General features: G+C 44.0%; 1 protein-coding gene across 8 annotated transcripts in view; it reads left to right on the plus strand.

Annotated features, from left to right (window-relative positions):
* NTM (neurotrimin) overlaps positions 1-24173 on the plus strand; it is a 1016090-nt gene that overhangs the window by 809201 nt on the left and 182716 nt on the right. For all 8 annotated transcript variants that reach the window (XM_061592407.1, XM_061592408.1, XM_061592409.1 and 5 more), the window contains one exon: positions 6697-6929. In XM_061592407.1, coding sequence (XP_061448391.1) covers positions 6697-6929 — 233 coding nt within the window. The remainder of the gene's footprint in view (positions 1-6696; positions 6930-24173) is intronic.

The raw sequence follows: 24173 nt of genomic DNA on the forward strand, positions 1-24173 counted from the left end.
GAAGGCGGTCTACAGGGGAAGGGCTGTAGCTCAGTGGCAGAGCATCTGCTTTGCATTCAAAAGGCCCCCGGTTCAATCCCCCACATCTCCACTTTGAGCATCGCCTGCTTGAAACCCTGGAGAGCCACTGCAGCTTAGACAATACTGAGCTAGATGGACGAATGGTCTGACTTGCCACAAGGCAACTTCCTATATTCCTATGTACTGAAAGATACCCATAGAGATCTACTGTGTATGGGCAACCCTGGTTCAGTTAGGGTCTTCCCTTACATAGAGTTCTATCTGCATACATTAGTAGATGTATAGAACTACTTCACATGCCGCCTGAACATGTAATTGTGTGTAATTGTGTGCAGGAATAGCTTCTAAGTTGTGTATATATGCACTACGGCTATCTAGGGGTGGAGGAGAAATTCGATTCAGTTCACGTTTAAAGGTGAATCTATCAAATTGGTACTTTCCAAAACAATATAATCAATATGCAGCCAGCCTTTGAAATTTGAACATCTGAATTTTGCAATGCAATTCTCCAAATGATGTTTTAAAAATGCATATATTGGGTAAGTGTGCATAAAAATGGATATATTAGTGAAAAATAAGGTACAAAAATGTGTTACATTCAAAGACATTGCTTGCAAAAATGTGTACATTAGTCAAAACTGCATACAAAAATGTGTTTATTAGGAGAAATCCACACTAAAATGGTGAAAATTTTTCATGACCCTTCTTTTTTTAAAAATGCAAATTGTTGCAGAAATGTAGAGAACTGAATTTATTTTTTAAAAAGAAATTAGAAACTGAGGGAACTGAAATGGATAGATCCTTCCATCCCTATTGCTATCCGTGGTAGTACTGCTTCTGCCACTGCTCTCCACGGGCTACAATCCACCAGGAAATTGTCCAGTGCAAGTCCTATTGAAAAGCATGGGAACTGTGCAAGGCTGAGCCACAATTAAGCACTTCTATTAAACTAGGCCTTGTAGCATCCTGGAAAGGTTGATGTGCCCCTTTCCTAAATGGGGGAACTTGCCTTGGTTCATTGGCTTCAGCAATCTGATGAGCGGTCCATTAGCTCTACTTGTGTTTGGTGACATCTATGTAATATCTGGTGATCCATCAGATAGTAACCCAGGAATCAGTTTGCATTGCCACCACTGTAAAAAAAAAATGTAATGGCATAAGCCATGGACATAATACAAATACTCTGTCTTTAGCCTGAGCAGGTTTTATGTTTGAACATTATACCCCATCATTGGCCTTTTAACATAGCTCTTCCACTGAATTATGAGGGCTGTTAAATGCGAAGCATGCTTTAAAATGAGCTCCTTCTCAGCCAGTTTACTTGCTGGGAGGTTTTGCTGTCAAAATGAGATGCCTTGGCAGCATACGATGCCTTCGTTTAATAGCGCCATTCAAGATTTGGGATCAAGGACAAGTGAGAAATCCAAAATGAGTCAGACGAGCCACTCATGAAATGAAGTCCCAGAGTGGTTGATATGCAAGCGAGGAAAGTGAAAAGTGTGCTAGGGATTGTGGTACATAATCGATGACGTGAATGCTTGCAAACAGCTGAAAATGGACAACATTTCTCCATTTCGCCTTCAATTAGAAACGTGAAACTTCAAATTAAGATTTGAGTACTTTGGAGTGAAGTGACATAAACTGTTAGTGAAGGTGTTGAGCTCCTGAACTTATTTAAATAATATATTTGAAGTTGATTTAATAGGTCTGGAGTCATAGGAGTTTAAGAACCTAAGAAGAGCCTGCTGTTTCAGGCCAACAGCCCATCTAGTCAGCATCCTGTTCTCAAGGTGACCAACCAGATGCCCATGGGAAGTCCGCAAGCAGGAACTGAGTACAAGAGCACTCTTCCCTCCTGTGGTTTCCAGCAACTGGTATTCAGAGGCAAAGTGCTTCTGACTATAGAGACAGAGAATAGCCATAATGGCTAGTAGCCACTGATATCCATTGAGTCTAGCAATGCCAGAGAAAGGGGGGGATAGTGGCGCTTGCGAATCCTCTTTCCAGCACTCTGTCCCATGTACTTTCATCATTCCTGAGCACTGGCCATGTCAGTTGGGGCTGATGGGAATTGGGGTCCAGCAACATCTGAAGAACCACCAGTTCCCCACCCCTGTTGTAGAGTGACCGCCATCCTTGTCTATCCACCATGCTTAAGTTTGTGTTGTGCGTCCCACAAAGTTTGGTGGGATTTCTCCCCAGTAAACGTGAATTTATGAGGAAAGGCCATACCTCAATGGCAGACCATCTACTTTGCGTAGTGATAGTCTCAGGTTCAGTCCCAGCATCTCCAGGCAGGGCTGGGAAATTTGGAGTGCTGCTGCCAGCCAGTGTAGACAGTACTGAGCTGGAGAGAACAGTGTTCTGACTCAGTATAAGGCAGCTTCCTATGTTCCTATGTTATTGTAATGTAGTTGTATTATGTTAATTTGAGTTTAGGGCCTGAAATTGTCCTTGAGAAATCCAATGTTTGGCAAGTCACAGTTAAATGCAACCACCTGAAAGTAGCCAAGATGGGTCTTTAACCTCTATATCTCCCTTCCCCTCTCTACACCACTGGAGGTCCCACAACTCTCTTTCCCTCCCACACATAGTAGACCAAGGATTGGGCCTTGGATTGAGAGACATTGCCAGTCAGTAGACAGTAGTTCAGAGCAGGTCTTCCCTCTCCCCCATTTCATTCTCACAACAATCCTGTGAGGTAGGTTAGGCTAAGAGATGGTGTCTCACAAGTTTTGTGACCAGTCAGGGATTTTAACCTGTGTCTCTCTGTTACTCTAACCCGGGAGTGGCTAAGCTGTGGTCCTCTGGATGTTTCTGGATTCCAACTCCAGCCAATATCGACAATGACCAGGGATAATGGGAGTTGTACTCCAGCAACATCTAGAGGGCCACAGGTCCTGCATGCATGCTTTAACCACTACAGCACACTAGCTTTCATTGCATCACTTGTGTATTCTGCATTTGATTATTGCATGCTTGAAGCTGGTTTATTTTTATTTATTTAACAAAATTTATATACTGTGTAGTAGAACAGAAGACCGCTAAGCAGTTTATAGTAGATGTCTAAGTGGTTTATACATACATATTCATCACTTGATGACTTCAGCATCAGTGGCAGCCCATGTGTTTGAATGAGGTGCCACCATTCCTCAAATGCTGCATATCAAACTTTCATGTCACCTCAGCCACAATGCTCTTCAGGGCATCCAGCTCACACATTCAGCTGTTCACCATCCAGTATACAGTTATCAAGTGCAGATCAACCAAGTGATGTGTATGCATGTGTGAACCTGACCTCAACACCTTTCGGCTACATGTGTGAAGTGATGCCTGAAAAACACTGCATTGGTGGTGAGAGTTCTCTCTTTGATGTTGCTTTCTCAAAGGCACCGTTCACACATTTAGTTGCTTGAAGCCACATGTGTAGGAATGGGTGAATCTGTCCATTTTGGTTCATCTCCTGAAAAATCAGCAGCATTTTAATGTGTGTTTATTTTAATATTTATTTTATTTATTTATTTATTTTATTTAATTTATATACCGCCCTAAGCCCAAGGGCTCTCTGGGCGGTGTACATAAAATAAAGCAATCAGGAATATTGCTTTAAAGCTGCAGTCCAATATACACATTTTTGTAGGGAATGTTGCCTAATACACAAATTTTTGCAAAGCAGTTTCCCCTTATATAATGCATTCTTGCATACTATGTTAAGTAATATATCCATTTATATGCACACTTTACCTAGTATATGCATTTTTGTACACATTATTTGGCTAGAGAACTGGACTGCAAAATTCAGAGAAGTGCAAATGTCAAAGGATGGCTGTGTTCCGATTTGCAAATTAGGTTTTGTTTGCAAGGGCAAATTAGGTAGGTTCACCTTTAAATGCAAGCTGAATCAAATTTCTCCCCGCTTCCCTGCACATGTGTCACCCATCACTGGGTACAAGGCAATCCATTATGTGCTGGAAAAGTGTTTAAATGATGTCCCTCCATTTCCTATTGCCCGAGTTAATGTTGGATGTTTTGGGGTTTGTTGGCCTCTTCTTGTCCATCTTGCATAGCCATCTTGCACGGCCACCTTTTCTCAAATTTTCCAGGCTGCTACAAAGCATATTTTATTAGCAGTACTTGCTTCAGACCTGCGTAGCTTGTAACCCAAACATGTAGCCCACCAGCCATGGATTCTTATCTCCCAAGGGTTTGATAATGCCTCTGTTTTGACAGGTAGCAAAACTGGGATGTTTGCTCCCATCTCTGATGGGCTACAGTTGGCTTGGTCAGGTCACAAGTTGGGCAAGGCTGACTGGGCTGGTCCAACACATTCTGTTGCCTGGGACAAAGGATGATATGTTAGTTCCCCTAATCCATTTACTGACACTGATTGAACTGGAAGTTGAATCTTACTTCAGCGCTGGCAATAGGACAGCACCTGCCACCATCCAGAGCAGGTCAGCCACCTTGCTTAAGGGATGGAAGACAGGCTGTTTGGAAAACCCAACTCCAATATCTCACTCTGCTTTCCATCTCCTAGTTTCTCTGCCTGGTGTGACTGCCTCACTCTGCCTAAACAGAGAGAGAGCCCTGAGAGCTGACATGAGCCAACTGTAGCCCACATCCATGCTTGATGGCTGATCAAAGACTTGTCAGGAACAAAGAGGGGGGGAAGCACCAAGTGGTAGTCAAAAGAGAGTAGTCAAATCTTCCACATAGCACCAGAGCCTGTCTCCTTCTGTTTTGATCAAAGACTTAGTCAACTTCCCATTATTTAAGACTAACAGACTTGTACCTCATGTTGTTCAGGAATTCTAAGAAACAAACAAAAATCAGTACAATTTCAAAATCAGTGGTTATAATCAATGCAGTTTTGAAAGGTTCAAAGTATCTTGATTCAAAATGGAGTTGACTTATATCCAGACATAGAGGAAAACCTCCTCCTTGATCTCAGGAAGCATCATAACGAACTTGGTTAGGACCAGTGCAATTTTGAAAGGTCCAGTCTGTTATCTTGATTGAAAATGGCATCCAGTTACACCCAGACATAGACAAAAACCTCTTTTTTTATTTCATGCCAAATTTGATTACAATATTTTAAGAGGTGTCCAAATGCACAGTTAACAATCTGTCAAAGTATATAGTAGATAAAGGAGAAATTTGATTCAGTTCACATTTCAAGGCAATGCTACCTAATTTACACTTTCCATAACAATATACAAACCGAAACACAGCCATCCTTTGAAATTTGCATTTCTCCAAAGTTTCCAGTGTGGTTCTCTAGTCAACTAATGTGTACAAGAATTCAGATACTAGAGTAAAGTGTGCATGCAAATGCATATATTTGTGAAAGTAACATGCAAAATGCATTATATTGGGAGAAATAATTTTGCAAAAATTTGTGTATTAGGCAACATTGCCTACAAAAATGTTATGTTAGTCAAAAGTTAATACAGAAATATGTATATAAATAGAAGTTCACACCCACAGCTTGGAAAAGTTACTTTTTTGAACTACAACTCCAATCAGCCCAATCCAGTGGCCATGCTGGCTGGGGCTGATAGGAGTTGTAGTTCAAAAAAGTAACTTTTCCAAGCTCTGTTCACACCAAACTGGCAAGTTTTCATGATAACTTTAAAAAAAAAAATAAACAAATTGCAAACTGATTGGAAATATGGAGAACTGAAATTATGATTGGAAAATGAGAAGTGAAGAGAAACCAGGAATTAATTTTTTTTTTAATTTTATCTTTTTCAAAACCAGTATTGACAGATACACCCATCCCTGGTTACTAATATATAGATATCAGATTAAACAGTTATGCTTACACAAACAAGTAAAACCATAGCAACAAGAACAGAACTGTATAAATTCAGCAAAAGAGATGGTTATCACAAGACAAAATCCCTTAGCTGTCAAAGACCACGGTAAAGAGGTGCATCTTCAGCACATGGCGAAAGCTGTACAATGAAGATGCTAGATGCATCTCTATGGGGAAGGAGTTCTGTAATTTAGATGTTGCAGCAGAGAAAGTCCTCTTCCTGGTTGCCATGCTCTGCACTTCTGAGGGTGGTAGAACTAGCAAAAGAGCCCCTTCTACTGATGGCAACATCCAAGAGGGTCAGTAGAGATGTCTTTCAGATATTTGGGCCCTGAGTTATAAAGAAAATAAAGTTTAGGGTAAGTTACAAGAACTTGCAAAAAAAGTTAGAAGTATAAAGACGTTAGTACAGGATGCTGGCAATGACTGTGCATGGTGAAAATTAAGGGAATGGACTGGAGTCTTATGAGATGACCAGGAAAGAGTGGCTGAGCTTCTTTGAAAATGGTTTTCGGGTGTCAAAGGAGCAGCTTAACAAGAGCTTGAGGTTGTGGAGCTCTGAAATAATTGATATTCTCTGCTTTGGAAAACTGCCAGAATGGATCTGAGGGTTAAGGTTAAAATTTTAGACAGAGCAAGACGCTCGGAGTGCAGCCCTTGGATCCAGGTAAAGTGCTGACATTTTCCTCTTGGGAGAAAGGAGGCACTGGCTCCAAGAAACTGCTGCTCACAGCAAAGCTAAAAAAGGGAAAGAGGGAAGAAAAGAGGCAGAGAGTCGGAAATAATATAAAATAGCATTTTAAAAGGCCCACATGCTGATAATGATAATCTCTGTCCCTTTCTCTTTCTTAACTCAGGTGCATCGTGGATAACCGAGTGACCCGGGTAGCCTGGCTCAACCGCAGCAGTATTCTTTATGCTGGCAATGACAAGTGGTGTTTGGACCCCCGAGTGGAGCTTATTGCCAACACTAAAACCCACTATGCCATCCGGATAAATGACGTGGATGTGTACGACGAGGGGCCCTATACATGTTCCGTGCAGACAGACAATCATCCCAAAACATCCCGGGTCCATCTCATTGTGCAAGGTACGGGCACGGGGTTGGTAGTCTAGAATGGAGGAGGGTTCCATTTCAAAATGCGAGCTTCTAGTCCTCGTGTTGGAACAAATAAACTTGATACCGATCTGCTAATAATGAAACAGAGATAACGTTGAATTAGTCTTCAGTGTCGCTACTTTGCTCACTCACTCACGAACTTGCACATCTTAGTGTTTTGCTTTGTTTTCCCTTAGCTTAGTGGCTCTTACTTTTGATTGTGCAAAGTGTGAAGTTGCTTGCCTAACAGAGGGTCACAGTGGCTCAAACTGTGCATGCTGAAAGAGCTTGTGAGATTGTGTGTGTGTGTGTGTGTGTGTGAGAGAGAGAGAGAGAGAGAGAGAGAGGCAGACAGACAGACAGAGCTGGTGAGTAGGGATGGGTGAATTTGTCAGTTTTGGTTTTCCTTTGTTTCTTGTTTTTCCAGTCTTGAATTCAGTTCTCTACATTTCCACATCCATTTGCAATATTTTTTTAAAAAAATCAACTCTTCTTGTAAATTCATCAGCATTTTAGTGCACATTTCTCCAAATATACACATTTTTGATGCAATTTTTCCCTAAAGCACACATTTTTGCAACACATTTCCCTAAATATAGTGCATTTTCATGTTATTTCCACTAATATATACATTTTTGTACACACTACTGGGCTGGCGAACCGTACTGCAAAAGTGCAAATTTTGACGGATGTCTGGGTTTCGGTTCACATGTTGTTTCGGACAGTGTGAATGAGGTAGATTTGTTCTGAAATACAAACTGAATTGAATTTCTCCCCCATTCCCGCTGGTGGGTGAGGATAAAGTGTGAGTGTGATGTGAGCACACTAGTAGGATTCTGGGTAAGAGTGAATGAGAAGGGGAATTCTAATCCCTTTGCCATCAGCCATCTCTCTAAGAGTTGGCTGGAAGTCCTCTTAACATGACACACAGACTTGAGTATTGGAATCTCATCTACGGCTAATTTTCGAATGCTGATGGGTGTATTGATTTGGAAACAAGCTGGGTTAAGGAAGGCATTGGTCTTGTACACCAAGTCGACCTGAGCTAATCCGCCGTCGATATGCTGGGGCTGAGCATTATTGACAGACTAATGAATAGAAGGCCAGAAAAAATGCCAGGACTCTTTTTCTCTTCTTTTTCTTTCTCTTAAAGCAATCAAGAAAAATAAATAGAGTTAGCATTCCCTTCTCTTCACCATCTCCATTGCCCATGAAACAGCTAAAAATGAAAAAAAGGGGGGGATACATTACCAGCCAGAGCATTTTCTGTTTATCATGCAAACTGTTATTACCTGTCCACATGTCTTAAATCAAAGCCAATCACATGGAGGGGGAAAATGTTGACGCAGCAATCAGGAAGCGGAGGAGGTGTAATTATATTGGATCCATCCTCAAGCTGATGCCATGGCTCCTGACCCCAGTTCTTGATATCTTTGGGTATTTGAAACAATCTTACCTGTTTGCTTTTGCTGTTTTCTCTCTATTTCTTCCTGTATTGTGGAAGGAAGACATCTGGCTTCCACAAGAGAGGAATACATTGTAACAATTGAAGATTTATAGCTGGTGTGGGGAACCTTTCTTAGCCAGACAGGTGGATTCCCTCCTGGGCAACCCCCCAAGGGCCACAGACCAGTGGTGGATGGGGCCAGAGGCAAGAGTGGATGGTCCAACTAATGCAACCTTGACCTTTGTACAGTCAGCTAGCTTCACAGATTCACAAGCCCATTGGTATCCTTCATCCAAGTAAGCAAGAGGCATGATCAATATTCAAGGATCCGTTCCAGTTCAAGGGGTGTGCAAAGCAGCCCATGAGGGGTACAGCCTGGGAAGAAGGATCATGGCTGGGGAGAGTCTCGAGGGTTAGGTAGAAACCTGGAGGTTTGCAATCTTGCCCCGTGCCTGAGGTCCCCCCCCCTCCGGTCTATAGAATCCTGCTCTTTCAAGGGGCAAGCTGCCCTGTCATCCACACTGGAAGTCTGTCTTAACTGTCTTTTTTTAAATAATATTTTTATTATTTTTTCCCAAATAATACATATAAAGCTAATATTTCAAACAGTGACATACATCCTCTACCTTAAAATCTTCCAGCCAAACGTCAGATATGCAAGTAAATAATTGGGATTTGGAGGATTCAGGACCTTGTGGGAACTAGGAAAAGTGTATGTGATTTTAAAGGCTAGTTAATGAACTGCTGCCAACTTTGGGGCAGATTGGGAGAGCTCTGGCCCAAGGCAAAGGAAACCTCTGGCATTTGTTCAGACAGAATATTGTTTCAAAGTGTTACACCTTAAATTCTTAATGTATGAATTGGACACCTAAGGAACTTTTCCCCCTTTTTAAATAAAAGTTTGGATACATGCTGTAATAGAAGTCTATGGGACCCAAAGTTTCTCATGGGCAGGGATGTACTCCCCAATCTGGATTTGGTACTGAATTTTCCATTCGCTTGCTTGTTTATTGTTGCAGACTGGATCTTTATGTAGCTTTTTTCTATGGCTATTTTCGGAAACAGATGTTTTTTTTTAAAAAAAACGCTCACCTCTAAAATATTGATATTAAGAACAATATTTTTATTGATATTTCCTTTCAAAATATTGATATTAATATTAATATTTTTGTGAGGGAAAAACAGTGGCTAGTGGACAAAGAATGAATGCGAATCAATAACATCCTGTTAGGTCAATGGAATGCTTTCGAACTGGCACTGATCAGTGGATTCTATCCCTGTCCATGGGTGGGTGTATGGAAAAAGCACACTTCACAGCATTTCAGAGGAAAATAGGAGCATGCTTATAAAAAACTCCTGGGTTCATTCCAAAGACCAGGGTGTGCACGTCCCGTCTTAGACATTGCTGAGGGCTCTGCTGTGTATCTTGGAAATGAATGTGGCATAGTTTGCCTGTCCTGCAAAGATTTGTAAAAGATGGTTTTGTTCTTTTTGGTTAAAGATATGCTAGATGAGAATTTCCCCCCCTGATAATATGCTTTCACTTTCTCCAAATATATAGCTCTCCATCTGCAGTGTAGGAAATGGCAGGCTGTGCACTGCGTGATTCCTTAATGCCTATGTAAGCTTGCATTTGCAGCTGAGCTGAAATGACCCCCCCTACCTCATTTCACAGTCCCCTTTGACAGCAGTGGAATTTGGGAGACACTCCAGATATTTTCAGGGGCATGAGCTGAACTTTTGAGAGGGGGTGTCACAAAGATCACCAGCACTCATGATGTATGCTTGCTGCTGCCATCCCCCATGTTTAATCCCCCCAAATACCCATGAAATAATACTACACCACACCATTATTTATTTACTTTGACAACTTATACGCTGTTTAGTTACAGTTGTTTCTAAGCCATGTGGGGGAATATTGGTGTACATGTAGCAGGGGTTAGGAATGGTCACTTCTTTTTTAACAACTGCTATTTTAGTCCAGTAGGGGTGTATTTTATTTTTATATTCATGTATTTATTCTGGAGAGTGCCATAGCACTCACGTCTTGCTTGCAGGCTTCCCATGGGCATCTGGTTGGCCGCTGTGAGAACAGTGGCCTGATCTAGCAGGGCTCTTCCTACCTTCTTACGTTTGTTTCTGATTTCCCCCCCCCCTGCAATGATGTTTTAGTGATCATATCTTACTGTTGTCTTATCTAATGTTGTTAGCTCTCTAAAGTTTGAGATGGGATATGTGCAACTTTAGATAGGTATACATTTCATTCTTGGAAGAAAGTAGATATTTGCGTAGATTTGGGTTTTTTTCACCCTTTATTTTGGCTGCACAACTTTGTTTTGTTTTCATGAAACAGAAGAGGAGGACCAATACTCATGAACTCAGCTCATAGGAAGCTGTCTTATACTGAATCAAACCACTGCCACATCTCAATATTGACTGCACTGACTGGCAACAGCTCTCCAAGGTTTCAGGCAGGGATATTTTCCAGGGCGTCTCACACACAAACAATGGAAACTGGTGTCTCCAATGTTAGTGGAGCAGTGAATCTACCCTGGGATTTAGTCTGAACTTTGTTTAGCACCTTGGACAGCTCCTTGAAAGTCCAGATTAAAACCTAGAGCAGATTCACCACCCCACTGACACTGGAGCTGTTACAGAAAGTAACAATTGTGTTGCTAATCCAACAAAATAGATACTCCCAAAACCAGAATGAAGGCTACAGAGAAGGCTAAAGATCTGGTACCATAGCTGAATGAAATAATTTCATCCTTTCATGATTGCAAACACCTTGAGATTTTGAGGAGTAACCATGAACCATGAAATATGCTAAGGGATTTCTCCATAACCATGGAGAATAACATAGATGTGTTTTCTTCTTTTTAAAAAAGAAGATTCTCAGAATCCCACAGCTAATACCAGAAAACTGTGTGACTTTTTTATTTATTTTTATTTATTTATTAAATTTATATACCGCCCGACTAGCGATAGCTCTCTGGGCGGTGAACATAAAATAGTATAAAAATACAATGAATAACAAAATAATATTAAAATACAATCAACAATACAATAAACATTTTTAAAATTAGATCAATGTAACTTAAAATGCTTCAGAGAATAGGAAGGTTTTGACCTGGCGCCGGAAGGAAAGCAGAGTCGGCGCCAGGCGTACTTCCTCAGGGAGACTGTTCCATAGTTCGGGGGCCACCACTGAGAAGGCCCTAGATCTTGTCATCACCCTCCGGGCCTCCCTGTGAGTTGGAACCCGGAGGAGGGCCTTCGTAGCAGAACGTAGTGCACGGGCCGGTTCATATCGGAAGAGGCGTTCCGCAAGGTATCGTGGTCCCGCACCGTATAAGGCTTTATAGGTTAATACCAACACTTTGAATCTAGCCCGGAAACATATTGGCAACCAGTGCAAGCTGGCCAGAACAGGTGTTATATGCTCGGACCGCTTGGTCCTTGTCAGCAATCTGGCCGCCGCATTTTGCACTAGTTGTAGCTTCCGAACTGTCTTCAAAGGTAGCCCTACGTAAAGCGCATTACAGTAATCCAAACGTGAGGTTACCAGAGCATGTACCACTGATGTAAGGTCCTCTTTACTCAAATAGGGACGTAGCTGGGCTACCAACCGAAGTTGGTAAAACGCATTCCTAACCACCGAGGCTACTTGAGCCTCAAGTGAGAGGGAAGAGTCTAAAAAGACTCCCAGACTACGAACCCGGTCCTTTAGGGGGAGTGTAACCCCATCCAGGACAGGGTATATATCCACCATCCGATCAGAGAACCCGTCCACCAACAGCATCACAGTCTTGTCTGGATTGAGCTTCAGTTTGTTAACTCTCATCCAGTCCATTGTCGAGGCCAGGCAACGGTTCAGCAAATCGACAGCCTCACCTGAAGAAGATGAAAAGGAGAAGTAGAGCTGCGTGTCATCAGCATACTGATGACAACGCACTCCAAAACTCCTGATGACCTCTCCCAACGGCTTCATGTAGATATTAAAAAGCAGGGGGGACAAAACTGACCCCTGCGGGACCCCATATTGGAGAGCCCGCGGTGTCGAGCAATGTTCCCCAAGCACTACCTTCTGGAGACGACCCGCCAAGTAGGAGCGGAACCACTGCCAAGCAGTACCTCCAACTCCCAACTCCGCGAGCCTCTCCAGAAGGATACCATGGTCGATGGTATCAAAAGCCGCTGAGAGATCAAGGAGAATCAACAGAGTTACACTCCCTCTGTCTCTTTCCCGACATAGGTCATCGTACAGGGCGACCAAGGCTGTCTCAGTGCCAAAACCGGGCCTAAAACCCGATTGAAATGGATCTAGATAATCAGTTTCATCCAATAGCGCCTGGAGCTGGCCAGCAACCACCCGTTCCAAGACCTTGCCCAGGAATGGAACATTCGCCACTGGCCTGTAGCTGTTAAAATTGTCTGGGTCCAAGGAAGGCTTTTTCAGGAGTGGTCTCACCACTGCCTCTTTCAGACAGCCCGGGACCACTCCCTCTCGTAAAGAGGCATTTATCACTTCCTTGGCCCAGCTACCTGTTCCATTCCTGCTAGTTTTTATCAGCCAGGAGGGGCAAGGATCCAGTACCGAAGTGGTTGCACGTACCTGTCCAAGCACCTTGTCCACGTCCTCGAGTTGAACCAACTGAAGCTCATCCAACAAAACAGGACAAGACTGTGCTCCGGACACCTCACTAGGATCTACTGCTATAACTTGAGAGTCTAGGTCCCGGCGGATACATGAGATCTTATTCTGGAAGTGATCGGCAAACTGATTACAGCGGGCCTCCGATGATTCCACCGTGTCCGGAGGGTTTGAATGGAGAAGCCCCCGGACAACTCGAAAGAGCTCCGCTGGGCGGCAAATGCATAGGAAATGTAAAATGATAGAAGTGTAAACTTTGAAGGGAACTTAGAGGTCATCTAAACCAACCACCTGCTCAATACAGGATCTGCAATGCAGGATCCAACTATTGTCGAGAGGGAGGCAGTGGGGATGTCAGTGCTGCAGGGGTGCACTAGTGGGAGTGCTGGATTGACTCTACCTGCACAGTGCTGACCTCCCTGCTGCCTCACCCCTCTCAGTAGGTGACAGTGGCACTGCTGCCAGGAGGCCTGGTGCACTGTGCCACCCCTCCCTGGGGGCCACTCCAGCCACATATGAGATGCTCATCTAGAATTTTGCTTAGTATTGGCATCTGACTCACATGTTGTCATTGCCCAGATCTGCTTTTTGCCTCCTTCTGAAGACAAGGGTAAATTTTTGCCCATCTCCATTCTGCCACCTCACACATTTCCCAAGAATTTTCAAAGGTTACAGTCAGTGGCTCTGAAATAATGTTTGAATTGGGGTGCAGTTCATCTGGGCTTGGGAGACCAGGATTCATTTAAAGTACCAAGACATTTTTTACAATTTCTTTCTTTCTTTCTTTCTTTCTTTCTTTCTTTCTTTCTTTCTTTCTTTCTTTCTTTCTTTCTTTCTTTCTTTCTTTCTTTCTTTCTTTCGCTGTGGAATCCAAGCATAGAAAAGTATAACCATTCCCCTGTATGACAAAGTCCCTGAACATATCGTTACAACTGTTGGTGTAGGATTCCACCGTTAGATGATGGTTGATGATGGTTCATCAGTGAGTTAGTGGACAATCTCCCAACAGCTGGAGATTTCTTGAGTGTTTTGAAGGAGCAAACCCTCAGAGCTTGGAAGAAGCATGGCGCTAAAGAGAAGATTCAGGTGTTTAGGTCTGAGACAGGTGATGCAAAGAAAGAACAGCACTTTGCAGCTGGGAAGTGAGAGAGAGCGTTATGAGTTGGCTGAAAGCATCATGGTGATGTAGGACCCCCCCTCTAAGGTTCTGATTTGGTGCATGTGATGTGTTGCAAACTTGAAGGGGTGCCTGCTGTTTGCTCACTTCTGTTCCCTTGCATATTTGTAAGTAAAGCCAATAGCACAAAAAATGCTGCAAGTCTCCATTGTGCGTTCTCATTCAGTGGAAGTCAGGTGGCCTTGCCCCTAGAGGTTTTCACCACTCAAGGAAGGTGAGGACACATGTACACACACAAAGGTATTGCCCTACCTTGTCAGGAACTGACTAGCCTACCTTCCTCTGTTTCTTCATTCAATCAGTGCCTGTCTTTTTCCAAGTCCGATTCTTCTCCTGGAAGCTCATTTTCATCATTGAAATGCTTTCATCTCTGCATTGCCTCTTGCTGCTTTCTGGGGGAGGAGGAGGCAAAGTGCTGAGGCTAACCACCTGTCTGCATGAAAGTGACTTCCACTGTGTTATGCAGGGCTGTGGAAGGCAAATGATGGGCCCAGGTGGCCACGCAACTAAAGCAAAAGGGGAAAAGTTAATAGGGGACCATGGAGTAGAGCTCTCAGCAGCATCCTTCCATTGGTATTAAGACAGGGCCTGTGGGCAAATTCTGGCAACTGAGTAAAGAGCAGGGGCCTTGACGAGCAATTAAATTCTGCCCTGGGGCTGGCAGCATTCTCTCTGGGGGCCAGGCAGCAAGGGCAGGGAGATCTTCCCCTTCAATTTGTTCTTCACAATTTCCTTTGAGTTCCATTGATTGATGGTCCCATATAAATGGCCTGAGATTCAGATCACAGAGCTGTTAAGATGTCAGGTGATTCTGACTTTTCTTTCAACTTAGGGCTTATCCACATGGGAGCATTACTTTGTACTAAAGATGCAATTTTTACCTCCATTTTATATTTGCACTGTCCACAGTAAGGCCAGCTACAAATATGGTGTTTTCTATTCACACTGAGGGGAAAGATCAATCACATAGTTTCCTAGTGACCACACACTCTAATTTAACATTTCCACTCCCTCTGGTTACTTGGCAACCGAGCATGCTCAGTTTGTTCTACCAGCTGCGGTAGGTTTCATTTAAAAAACAATAACCTGGAAGTGCAATTATTTCTATTTTCACTAGTACAGTAGAGCTGAAATACAAAACTCTGTTTGAGCAGTTATGCTTTTGCACACAATTAGGGGGGAAAGAAAAATAAGGCACCATTTTCAGCAACATAAAAAAAAGGCCAGCAGAATGGAGAGCAACCAGAAGTTGATTGTCAGCCTACAGGAAAGAAAATGAATGAAGGGAGGAGGAGGGAGAGGGGAACGATTGACACACCCACGTAAAAGCATTGGAGCAAAGTGTCTGGAAGCACTAAAGAAAGGGAGCGAAGACTATTTTCTTCTCTGTTTGTATTATCAAGAGGATTGGATTAGTATGGATTTACACAGTAAACCACCATGTAGATGAGCCCTTGTATTGGATGCTACGTTGGCAAACCTGTACCTGCTTACTTTGAAGCAGGGGTGGGGAGGTATGGATCAGTCTACTTCTGATTTGTGTCAATACCACATATGTTTATTCTTAAGTTCATTCCTTCCTGTTTCCACATTTATCTGTGATTTATCATAATCGTTTTAAAAAATCCTATGACAATTCATATAGAAATATGGATTGAAATGTATACTTATATATGCATTGTTTTTACAAAATATTTACAGTGTTTGTAAGATTTCTTACCTGCCCTTCACCATAACATACCAGGTTTGTTTCCATCAGTAGAAAATATAGTTATAAAAACAGATAAGACAGTTATAAAAACAAGTAAAACAGTTCCAACCAGAATAGATCAGGAAAAGATGTGTTCCCACAAGACATCACAACTTAACTGTCAAATGCCAGGATAGAGAGGTATGTGGCAGCATGCAGCATCCAAACTGAGCAGGATTTAATCGCCCTTCTCATCACCTGATGAGCAGTGAGTTAAATCCTGCTGTCTTGGGTTATCACCTGGTAAGTGGGGAGCAGAGGTTAAATCCTGCTACCTTGTCTGCTAGTGCCAATTCTCTGCAGGGAATTGGCTCTTGCAGCCAAACTGAGCAGGGTTTAACCGACCACCACCACTCATAACCTAATGAGCGGGAGGTTAAATCCTGCTGCTTTGGCTATGTGCATCCATTCCATGTGGGGAACTGGTGCATGCAGAGTCAAACACAGAATTGACCCTCGCCCCCCTATCCATCAGCTGACATCACCTGCCGATCAGAGTGATGCCATTTAATTGATATATGGGTGTGGTGTTGAAAAAAATGGCATTTGGAGCCAAATTAGAACCCCTGGCAGGCCAAAAGGTTCCCCATCCCTGTCTTAGATAATGCATCTGTGTCTAATAGCCTGCATTTGAGACCCAGTCTTCACATATCCAAGGAATCCACTCCATCTGGAGTAGTACATGCACCCATTCAGGCCTTCATCCAGAGGTGTGTTATGTCCACCACCATCATAGGCTGTCACCCTACATGGGAGCCAATAACTTAACTTCCATGCGCTCCCACCAAGCAACATCAAGACAGGGGCCATAAGCAAGATCTCAGGTGGTAGTGCCCTTCCCTCATGGTAACCCCCCAGCAGGGGTGTAGTCACCAGGGTCTCAGGGGGTCTTAGACCCCTTACTTTTGTCAGAACATGGGCTCAGCAGGGTCCCTATGTCTCCAGTATCCAATGAGACAATCAGCATGAAAGGGGAGTGTGTTAGTCACCAAGAAGAGTCATCTAACCTGTTTTCATGTCCTTTCCTGCTGATCAGAGCCAACCAGAGTGAATAGAGGTGAGTCAGCCACTGAGAAGACTCTTCTCAGCAGCTCACACTTTCCCCTTTCATGCTGGTTGGCTCCTACGGATATCTGTTCTTGTGGGAGAAGGTTTAAAAAGGATCTCATTCTTAACCCAGCAGCAAAAAAGGGGGATCATGGCTGTGACTAACATGAAAGGACCCTGCACTTCTGAATTTGCAACTACTCTGCTGCCGCCCCCCCCCCAGTGCCCCATGCTGGCACAGTCCACTTTTTAAATTGCCTCATTGTAAGGACAACAAATGGTTGCTAGCTCTGGCTCTGGCCTCTTCAGCTATTGGCTTTGCTGTACATGTGAAGTGACGGAATACTTACAATAATTCGTTGGTGATGGTGTCAACAGTAGAGTGAAGGTTATTCTGGCTTAAGAAAGTATCACACGGAGCCTAAGGACAGGTGAGGGTGTATCCTTTGGGCAGGAAGGTGAACAACCTAGTGATCTTAAACAAATGTTTTTAGGGGAGTGGTAAGCCAAAGTGAGCCCTAAGCCATTGAGGTAGTCAAATGGGGTGTGCAATGAAGCACATTTCTTGCGGCAGTTGAAGTGGCTGCTTGACTTGCATGTTTGCCTGTCCACAGCCTGTTGTCTTGGTATTCTTAGACCTGATCCTACTTCCCCAATGCAGCGAAGGCAACTGATGTCCAGTGAGCATGGAGTAAGCAAATGCAAAGCCAAAAACCTCTACCAAAGCCACTGGATTATGAGCTGGAAAAGGGCCTCTGTGCTCTTGTTGGGTAGTTGTGTGTGTTTTCCCCCTACCTGCAGAATGCTTAGGCTGTTTAAATCATGCAAGGACGGCCCTTCCTAGGGTCAACGGAATCAAAACAAAACAAGCGGAGAGAAAATTATATTTGAATTTGCAATGCACTCCAAAACATTTTCTGAGCCTTGTACGATACGTTAAGGGAGTTTCACCTTATCTCGGGGCTGGAAATGGACCTTGTGAAGGAATCTGTGGGCCTGCTGGAATTTAATCTCACCTCGACATAAGCATTTGCATGATAAAAAAAAAATGGTAGGATTCTACTGTGAGATACAGGAAAGGGAAGGGTGTCTGTTTTTTAAAAAATCTGGGGCATATTTGTGCTTTCTGGCTTCTTCTCGGTTTCCCTGGCCCTATCTGGCTCTTTCCTTTGTGGCCAAAACAACTAATCTCCCCCGCCCCTTTTGTTTGGTTCAAATGAGTTTTCACACACTTTCTGTACACTGAGTTAATCTCTAAATCCTGGCCATTGTTTGATAGTTAATTACCTGTCTGCTCTGGTGGCGGCATTGTGCTGCTAAGGTGAAGAGAGGAAGCTTGATAGTCTTAGCCATTTGCTAAAACAGGGTGAGGCAGAAGCAAGCGAGAGGCAGGCGCCATCTTACGTGCAGCACCAACACCATTGTGCAGGGCAGGGTTGCACCTCTCCAAGAGGCTTCCCCCGGCAAGGTGCGTGCTCTGTAGATGTAGCAGAGGCCTTTCTGTATCCACAATGAGTCCATTTTCTCCATTTGCTTTAAATATGTATTGTTTTGGGAACTGAGCCATTCAGGTACTTTTCATTTGGTAGTTTTGCTCCCATGTGATGATGATACTCCAGACCTAGGTTCAGATGTTGGGGGTCCCACTTTCAGTTCGTTATATCTCCAGGGAAAAGGATCAGGCAGCAGGAGATGGGAAAAGACTCTGGCTGTGACCCCAGAGAGCTGTTGCCAGTCAAGGTAGATAATCAGTGGAGGCTGGACCATCGGAGCTAGTGGGGCACTGCCCCATCAACCTCTGTCTGCTCTCAGCTAGCCTGTACCTGCTTACCTCCTTACTTACAATCAGTCCAGGGGGCTGCACTGCCCATCAGCTTCCTCCTCCTTAGTCTCCGTGTTGTCCCTTTTAGTACCCAGCAGGGAGAAAGCTGGGGGCAAAAGAATTGGTTGGGTCTTCCTACAGTTGGCTCTGGTGCCACCTGCTGTTGGGCTCCCTGCCTTCTGCCCCACCAGCCTCAGTTGGCACCAGCCACCACTGTAGGTCATATTGGGCTAGAAGGGACCAATGGTGTGACTCTGTTGAAGGCAGTGTCATGCTCATGCAACAGAATTGTGTGGCACGGGGGGGATCTTTTTCAGACCAGGGGCGATATTCCCATCCAGACCGCCTTTCTGAGGCCACATGCCAGTGGTGGGCGGGGCCAGAGGCTAAAGTAGGCTGAACAGTAAATGTGAATTTTATCTTTGTATAGTAGGCTAGTTTCTTCACACCCATACACCCCTCTCCATCCTTCATTCAGGCAAGCAGGCAGTATTATCAGAATTCAAGGACATATTCTAGACAGGCAAAAATGCTCAAGGAGGCTGCAAAGCAGGATTGGTGAGGGGTGCGTAGCATGGGGAGAGTTTGTAGCATGGGGAGAGTCCTGAGGGCCAAGATAGACATTCCTGGAGGGCCACATATGGCCCCTGGACCCAAGGCTCCCCATATCTGATATAGGAGATTGAACTGTACTGCATCCGACTGCTTCTTATTGCATAGCCTATAGTTGTAACCTGTCCTAGGATCTTATGGAACCTTATCATGGAGAGCAGGCGTGAAATCTTATAAATCTGCTGTTTTCCCCTTTTGTGCATTTGAGGGGAGGCAGAAAGGAGCACCTCCAGACTGTTAATATTTTGTGGGAGAGATTCAGGTGCATACTGGGAAATGTAGATTTGCTTAATTTAAAGTGGATTGAAGCACTCTGTTGCCCTAGGTCTTACAACTGTGGTAGGGGGTGCTTAGCTTTTGTTTCTTTTCCTTCCTTCCCCCATATATTCATTTTTTTAAAAAATATATATTTTTTAAAAATCACCATTATCTGGGAAAGGAGAATTGTGGTAGCCAGAGACCTGCCACTGCTGTAGAACTGCCAAAGGTGCCAGGGGAAAAAAAAACAATAGCTTTAAAAAGTATTTGTTTTTAATAAAGAAAAAACTTTTTTTAAAAAAGAGAGAGAGAGAAAATAAGGCTGGCTATTTTCTGTCCCCCAATCACACACTCCATGCTTTTGTATTGCATCTTACTCAGAGCACACCCACTGAAATTAATGGACTTAAGTTAAGCCTGATGTTGGATGTAAACCTTTCATTTTGTGTGTCCAAAAATGCCTTCCCAAATTTGGAGGGCAAATCCCCAAAGCACAATTAATGGGGACAAGTCCTAGTAGTAGTAGTTCAGTTTCCTGATTTGGTTTGGTTAGAACAAACCACAGTTGCTTGACTTCATACTGTATGTAATGAAGCAGACCACAGTGGTATAAATCAGTCAGAACATTTGTGCTTTGGAGATATTTAGGTTTTAACGATAGATATTCTCAGATGCAAAAGAGATCAGACACAATATGGGTAGGCACAGCACCTGTGAAAATTTTTCATTGGCCTTACTCCAATTCATTTGGCATCCCTTAAACTTCCTTTGATGCTCTGCCCAAGTAGGTATCTCCACATTTGCCTTGAATTTTGCAGAGGCAGTCCTGTGCAATAGCTTTTGTTTTCGTTTGCTTTTGCTGATGTTACTATGAATATCCCCCTAGCTTCCCTCTCCTCACTTTGCATCATGTTTATCTTTCTGCTGTTTCTTGCACAAGCCAAGTGCCTCAATCTGACGTTTCTTTATGCACTTTCATGAGCGCTTAGGTATCGGCCGTCTATGTCAGTTTTCTGAATGGCTTCCTATAGATGTCCCCACGTTGAGCAGCAACATCTTCGCCCACCGTTTCCTCTCTTCTCAGCTTAACCTAACTCATGTCTGGCTCCCGGGAGGCTGATAACTCCAGACTTCTGCTTTGCTAGTCCTTGCTGATGCTCCTGGTGCTTGGAGACCCCCTCTCTGTTTCTATAAGAAGCTGAGACGGTCGGGGTGCAATGTATTTGCATTCATTGAACAGGAGCCAGTGCAAGCAGCTCTGCCTGAAAACAGGATGAAAGCCAAGAGGGTAAAAAAAATCTGTTAAGAAAAGGGAGAGCCTGTGACACAGTGGTAGAGCACATGTTTTGCATGCATAAGGTTCCAGGTTCAATCCCCAGCACCTCCCCTTAAAGCAGGGGTGGAAAACCTCAGGCCTGAGGGCCAAATGTGTCCCTCCAACCCTCTTTATCTGGCCCTTATGATTCTCATCACACTCCCTCCCCAGCCACATCCCCTCTCCCCAGGCTAGAATATGTCCTTGAACTCTGAGAATGCCTCTTAGTTGCCTGGACTGAAGATAGAGTGAGTGAGTGAGTGAGTGAGTGTGTGTGTGTGTGTGTGTGTGTGTGTGTGTGTGTGTGTGTGTGTGTGTGTAAACTAGCCTACAGTACAAATGTAAAATTCACATTAGTCGCTCAGCCCACTTTCACCTCTGGCCCTGCGCACCACTGGCATGTGGTCTCCAGAAGGCAATGAGGCCCTCAAGCTGTAAAATATTCCCCATTCTGACATAAAGGATCTTTGGCACCAGGAGTTTTAGTATGAGAGACAAAGAGAAGTGTGCCACCGTACCTGGCATGCTCTCTCAGGAACCACAAGTCCCTTCATTCCTGTTGGCATGTCCTGTGCATTGGCAGGAGGAGCTAACAGAGCATGTATCAGTTGGTTGGCAGCAGAAGGGAGGCACAAGCACCATTAAAAAAAAAAGGAGATTGAGGTCCCAGGACTTATGGAAGATAATGCTTCTGATAGGCTTTACAGGCCTCCGAAGCTACCCTTGCTGCAATTCCCTCATCTACACACATATTCTGGCAACCCTATAGATAAATGAGCATATGCCTTAGGCCTTTTGGCTACAGAGCACACAGAAGTACACGTCCCAGTGTCAGGGAACTATATATAACGGGCATTTGTCACTCAGAAAAAAAATACTATGCATACATACCATATTACCGTGCCACTGTGGACATGCCACCCACTCTTTGGTGCTTACCACAGGCAAGCAGTCTGCCCTGCAGGAAGGACTGGAGGGTTGGCCCAGCAGCAGTGCTGATCAGTGCTGTGAGCCTGAGCTCTCAGGCCCTGCCATCTTAACTATGCTGCCTACGTACCTCTTGATGCCTGCATGTGTCAGCATGATTAAGATGGTGGGGCTTGCAAATTAGGGTACAGGCAGTTCAAAGGTGTGATCAGTGCCTCCATCCAATGCCATGGGCAAGGAAGTGGCCATTGGCAAAAGTAGCAGTGGGGGCAATGGCAGTTTTGGTGATCTCTGGTCACTTGCCCCGCCATGCACTGGGACCAGGATGGAGTCAGTGGCAGCAAGTCATGGTAGCCATATGCCACCTCCAGATTTAGAAGGAGTGTACCTCTGAACACCACTTTCTGGGGTGCAACCAAGGGAGGAATCTATTGCCTTCACACCTGGGCTTTCCAGAGGCATCTAGTTAGTCACAGTGGGAAATCAATTGATTAAAAGAATTTCTAAGCCATTCAGGATTTAAACATCTATAAGCAGCATGCAAAAGTAACATAAACACTATAAAACAGCATAATAAAAAGAGGTTAAAAACAGAAATGCAGAAATAAATTTTATGCGTCAGGAAAAGCCTGGACAAAAAAGGTATGTCTTCCCAAGATTTCTGAAGCAACTAATAGATGATGCTTCATGCATGGCAGAAGGATGGGCATTCTGCAGGGCAAGGGAAATGATAGAAAACATCTGTTTTCAGGTCACTGCCCTGTGATATCGTGTAGGGTGCAGGACCAGGAGTAACATTTTCCCAGATGATAGAAGTGATCTTGCAGGCAGCCTTTCAGGTAACCTCATCCCACGTTGTTCTGATCCACCAGGGCTCTTTTTTATTCTTCTGTGGCTTGCTCCACTTTCTCTCCCCCTGCATCTTGTCAAGTCAGCCTGCCTACCCTTACCTTTCCCACCCTCCCTCCCAATTCAGCTGCATTTTCTGTTTCTCAGCTTTCATCTAGACAGTTGTTTCTCTTCTGTGGAGCAGGCGGTATTCTTCCAAGCTTAAAGTTTGGCTGTTGTGCTTAACATTTCCTGCCATGGTACCTCATAAAAAAACCCCCATCATTGGATAAAAGAAACAGGAACATCCAAAGCATCAGAACATAAGAAGAGCCCTGCTGGATCAGGCCAGAGGTCCATCCAGTCCATCACTGTTTTCTCACAGTGACTAACCAGCTGCCCATGGGAAGCCCACAAGCAGGACTGAAGCACAACAGCTCCTCTTCCCATTTCTGATTCCCAGCAACTGAGCCTGGGGGCACACCAGCTGCTTCAAAAGAAGTGATAATGTTTTCTTTGTGCTGCATTTTGAAGCAACTCCGCCCTCGCCTGGACACACTTCCCTTCCCCACTGCTGACTTCAGATCTTTCAGGACTGCCCACAGCAAAGTGTTGGGCCAGTCACTGGACAGAGACACACACACTGTTCTGCCAGTTCCAGTGCATCTTCACCTTTCTCTTCTGAAAACAGGGGCGTTTTTATTGTAAAACCTGGTGGGAGCAGCCTATGCATTTTTTTAATAAAAAAATCAGCTTCAAAGAGATTTCCAACTGATCAGCAGATCAACCCATTCCCCTTCCAGGTGTGGCTAATGGAAACACTTTGCTGTAGGCAACTAGTGTGTTTACAGCCACTGTCTCTGCCTAAGCCTACAGCAAAGTGTTTCCATTGGCCACACCTGGAAGGGCAACAGGTTGATCTACCAATCAGTTGTGAAATCTTTCTGAAGCTATTTTTTTTTTTAAAAAAAATGCACTGGAGCTGATCCAACCAGGTTTTAGAGTAAAAAGGAATGGAATTTGACTAGTGTTGCATGTCTCCTTTTTCAGAAAAGAGAGGTGGAGACGCACTGGAACCACCACAATGGTAAGTATGTCTCTACCCAGATATTCAGAAGCATACTGCCTCTGACTGTGGAGGAAGAGCATGACCATCATGGCTAGTAGCCACCACTAGCCTCATTCTCCAGGAATTTGTCTAATCCTCTTTTAAAGGCATCCAGGTTGATGGCCATCACTACCTCTTAGGGGAGTCAATTTCATAGTTTAACTATGCACTGTTATGAAAAAGGCCTTTAATTTAACTGTTCTGAATCTTCCAACAGAGGCATTTGCAGGGCTCTCCTCTCATAAGCCGTTCCTGTAACCAAAACCGTTTGTTATACATTTACACCGTCT

This window comes from Rhineura floridana, chromosome 12 (assembly GCF_030035675.1).
Source record: "Rhineura floridana isolate rRhiFlo1 chromosome 12, rRhiFlo1.hap2, whole genome shotgun sequence".
Lineage (NCBI taxonomy): Eukaryota > Metazoa > Chordata > Lepidosauria > Squamata > Rhineuridae > Rhineura > Rhineura floridana.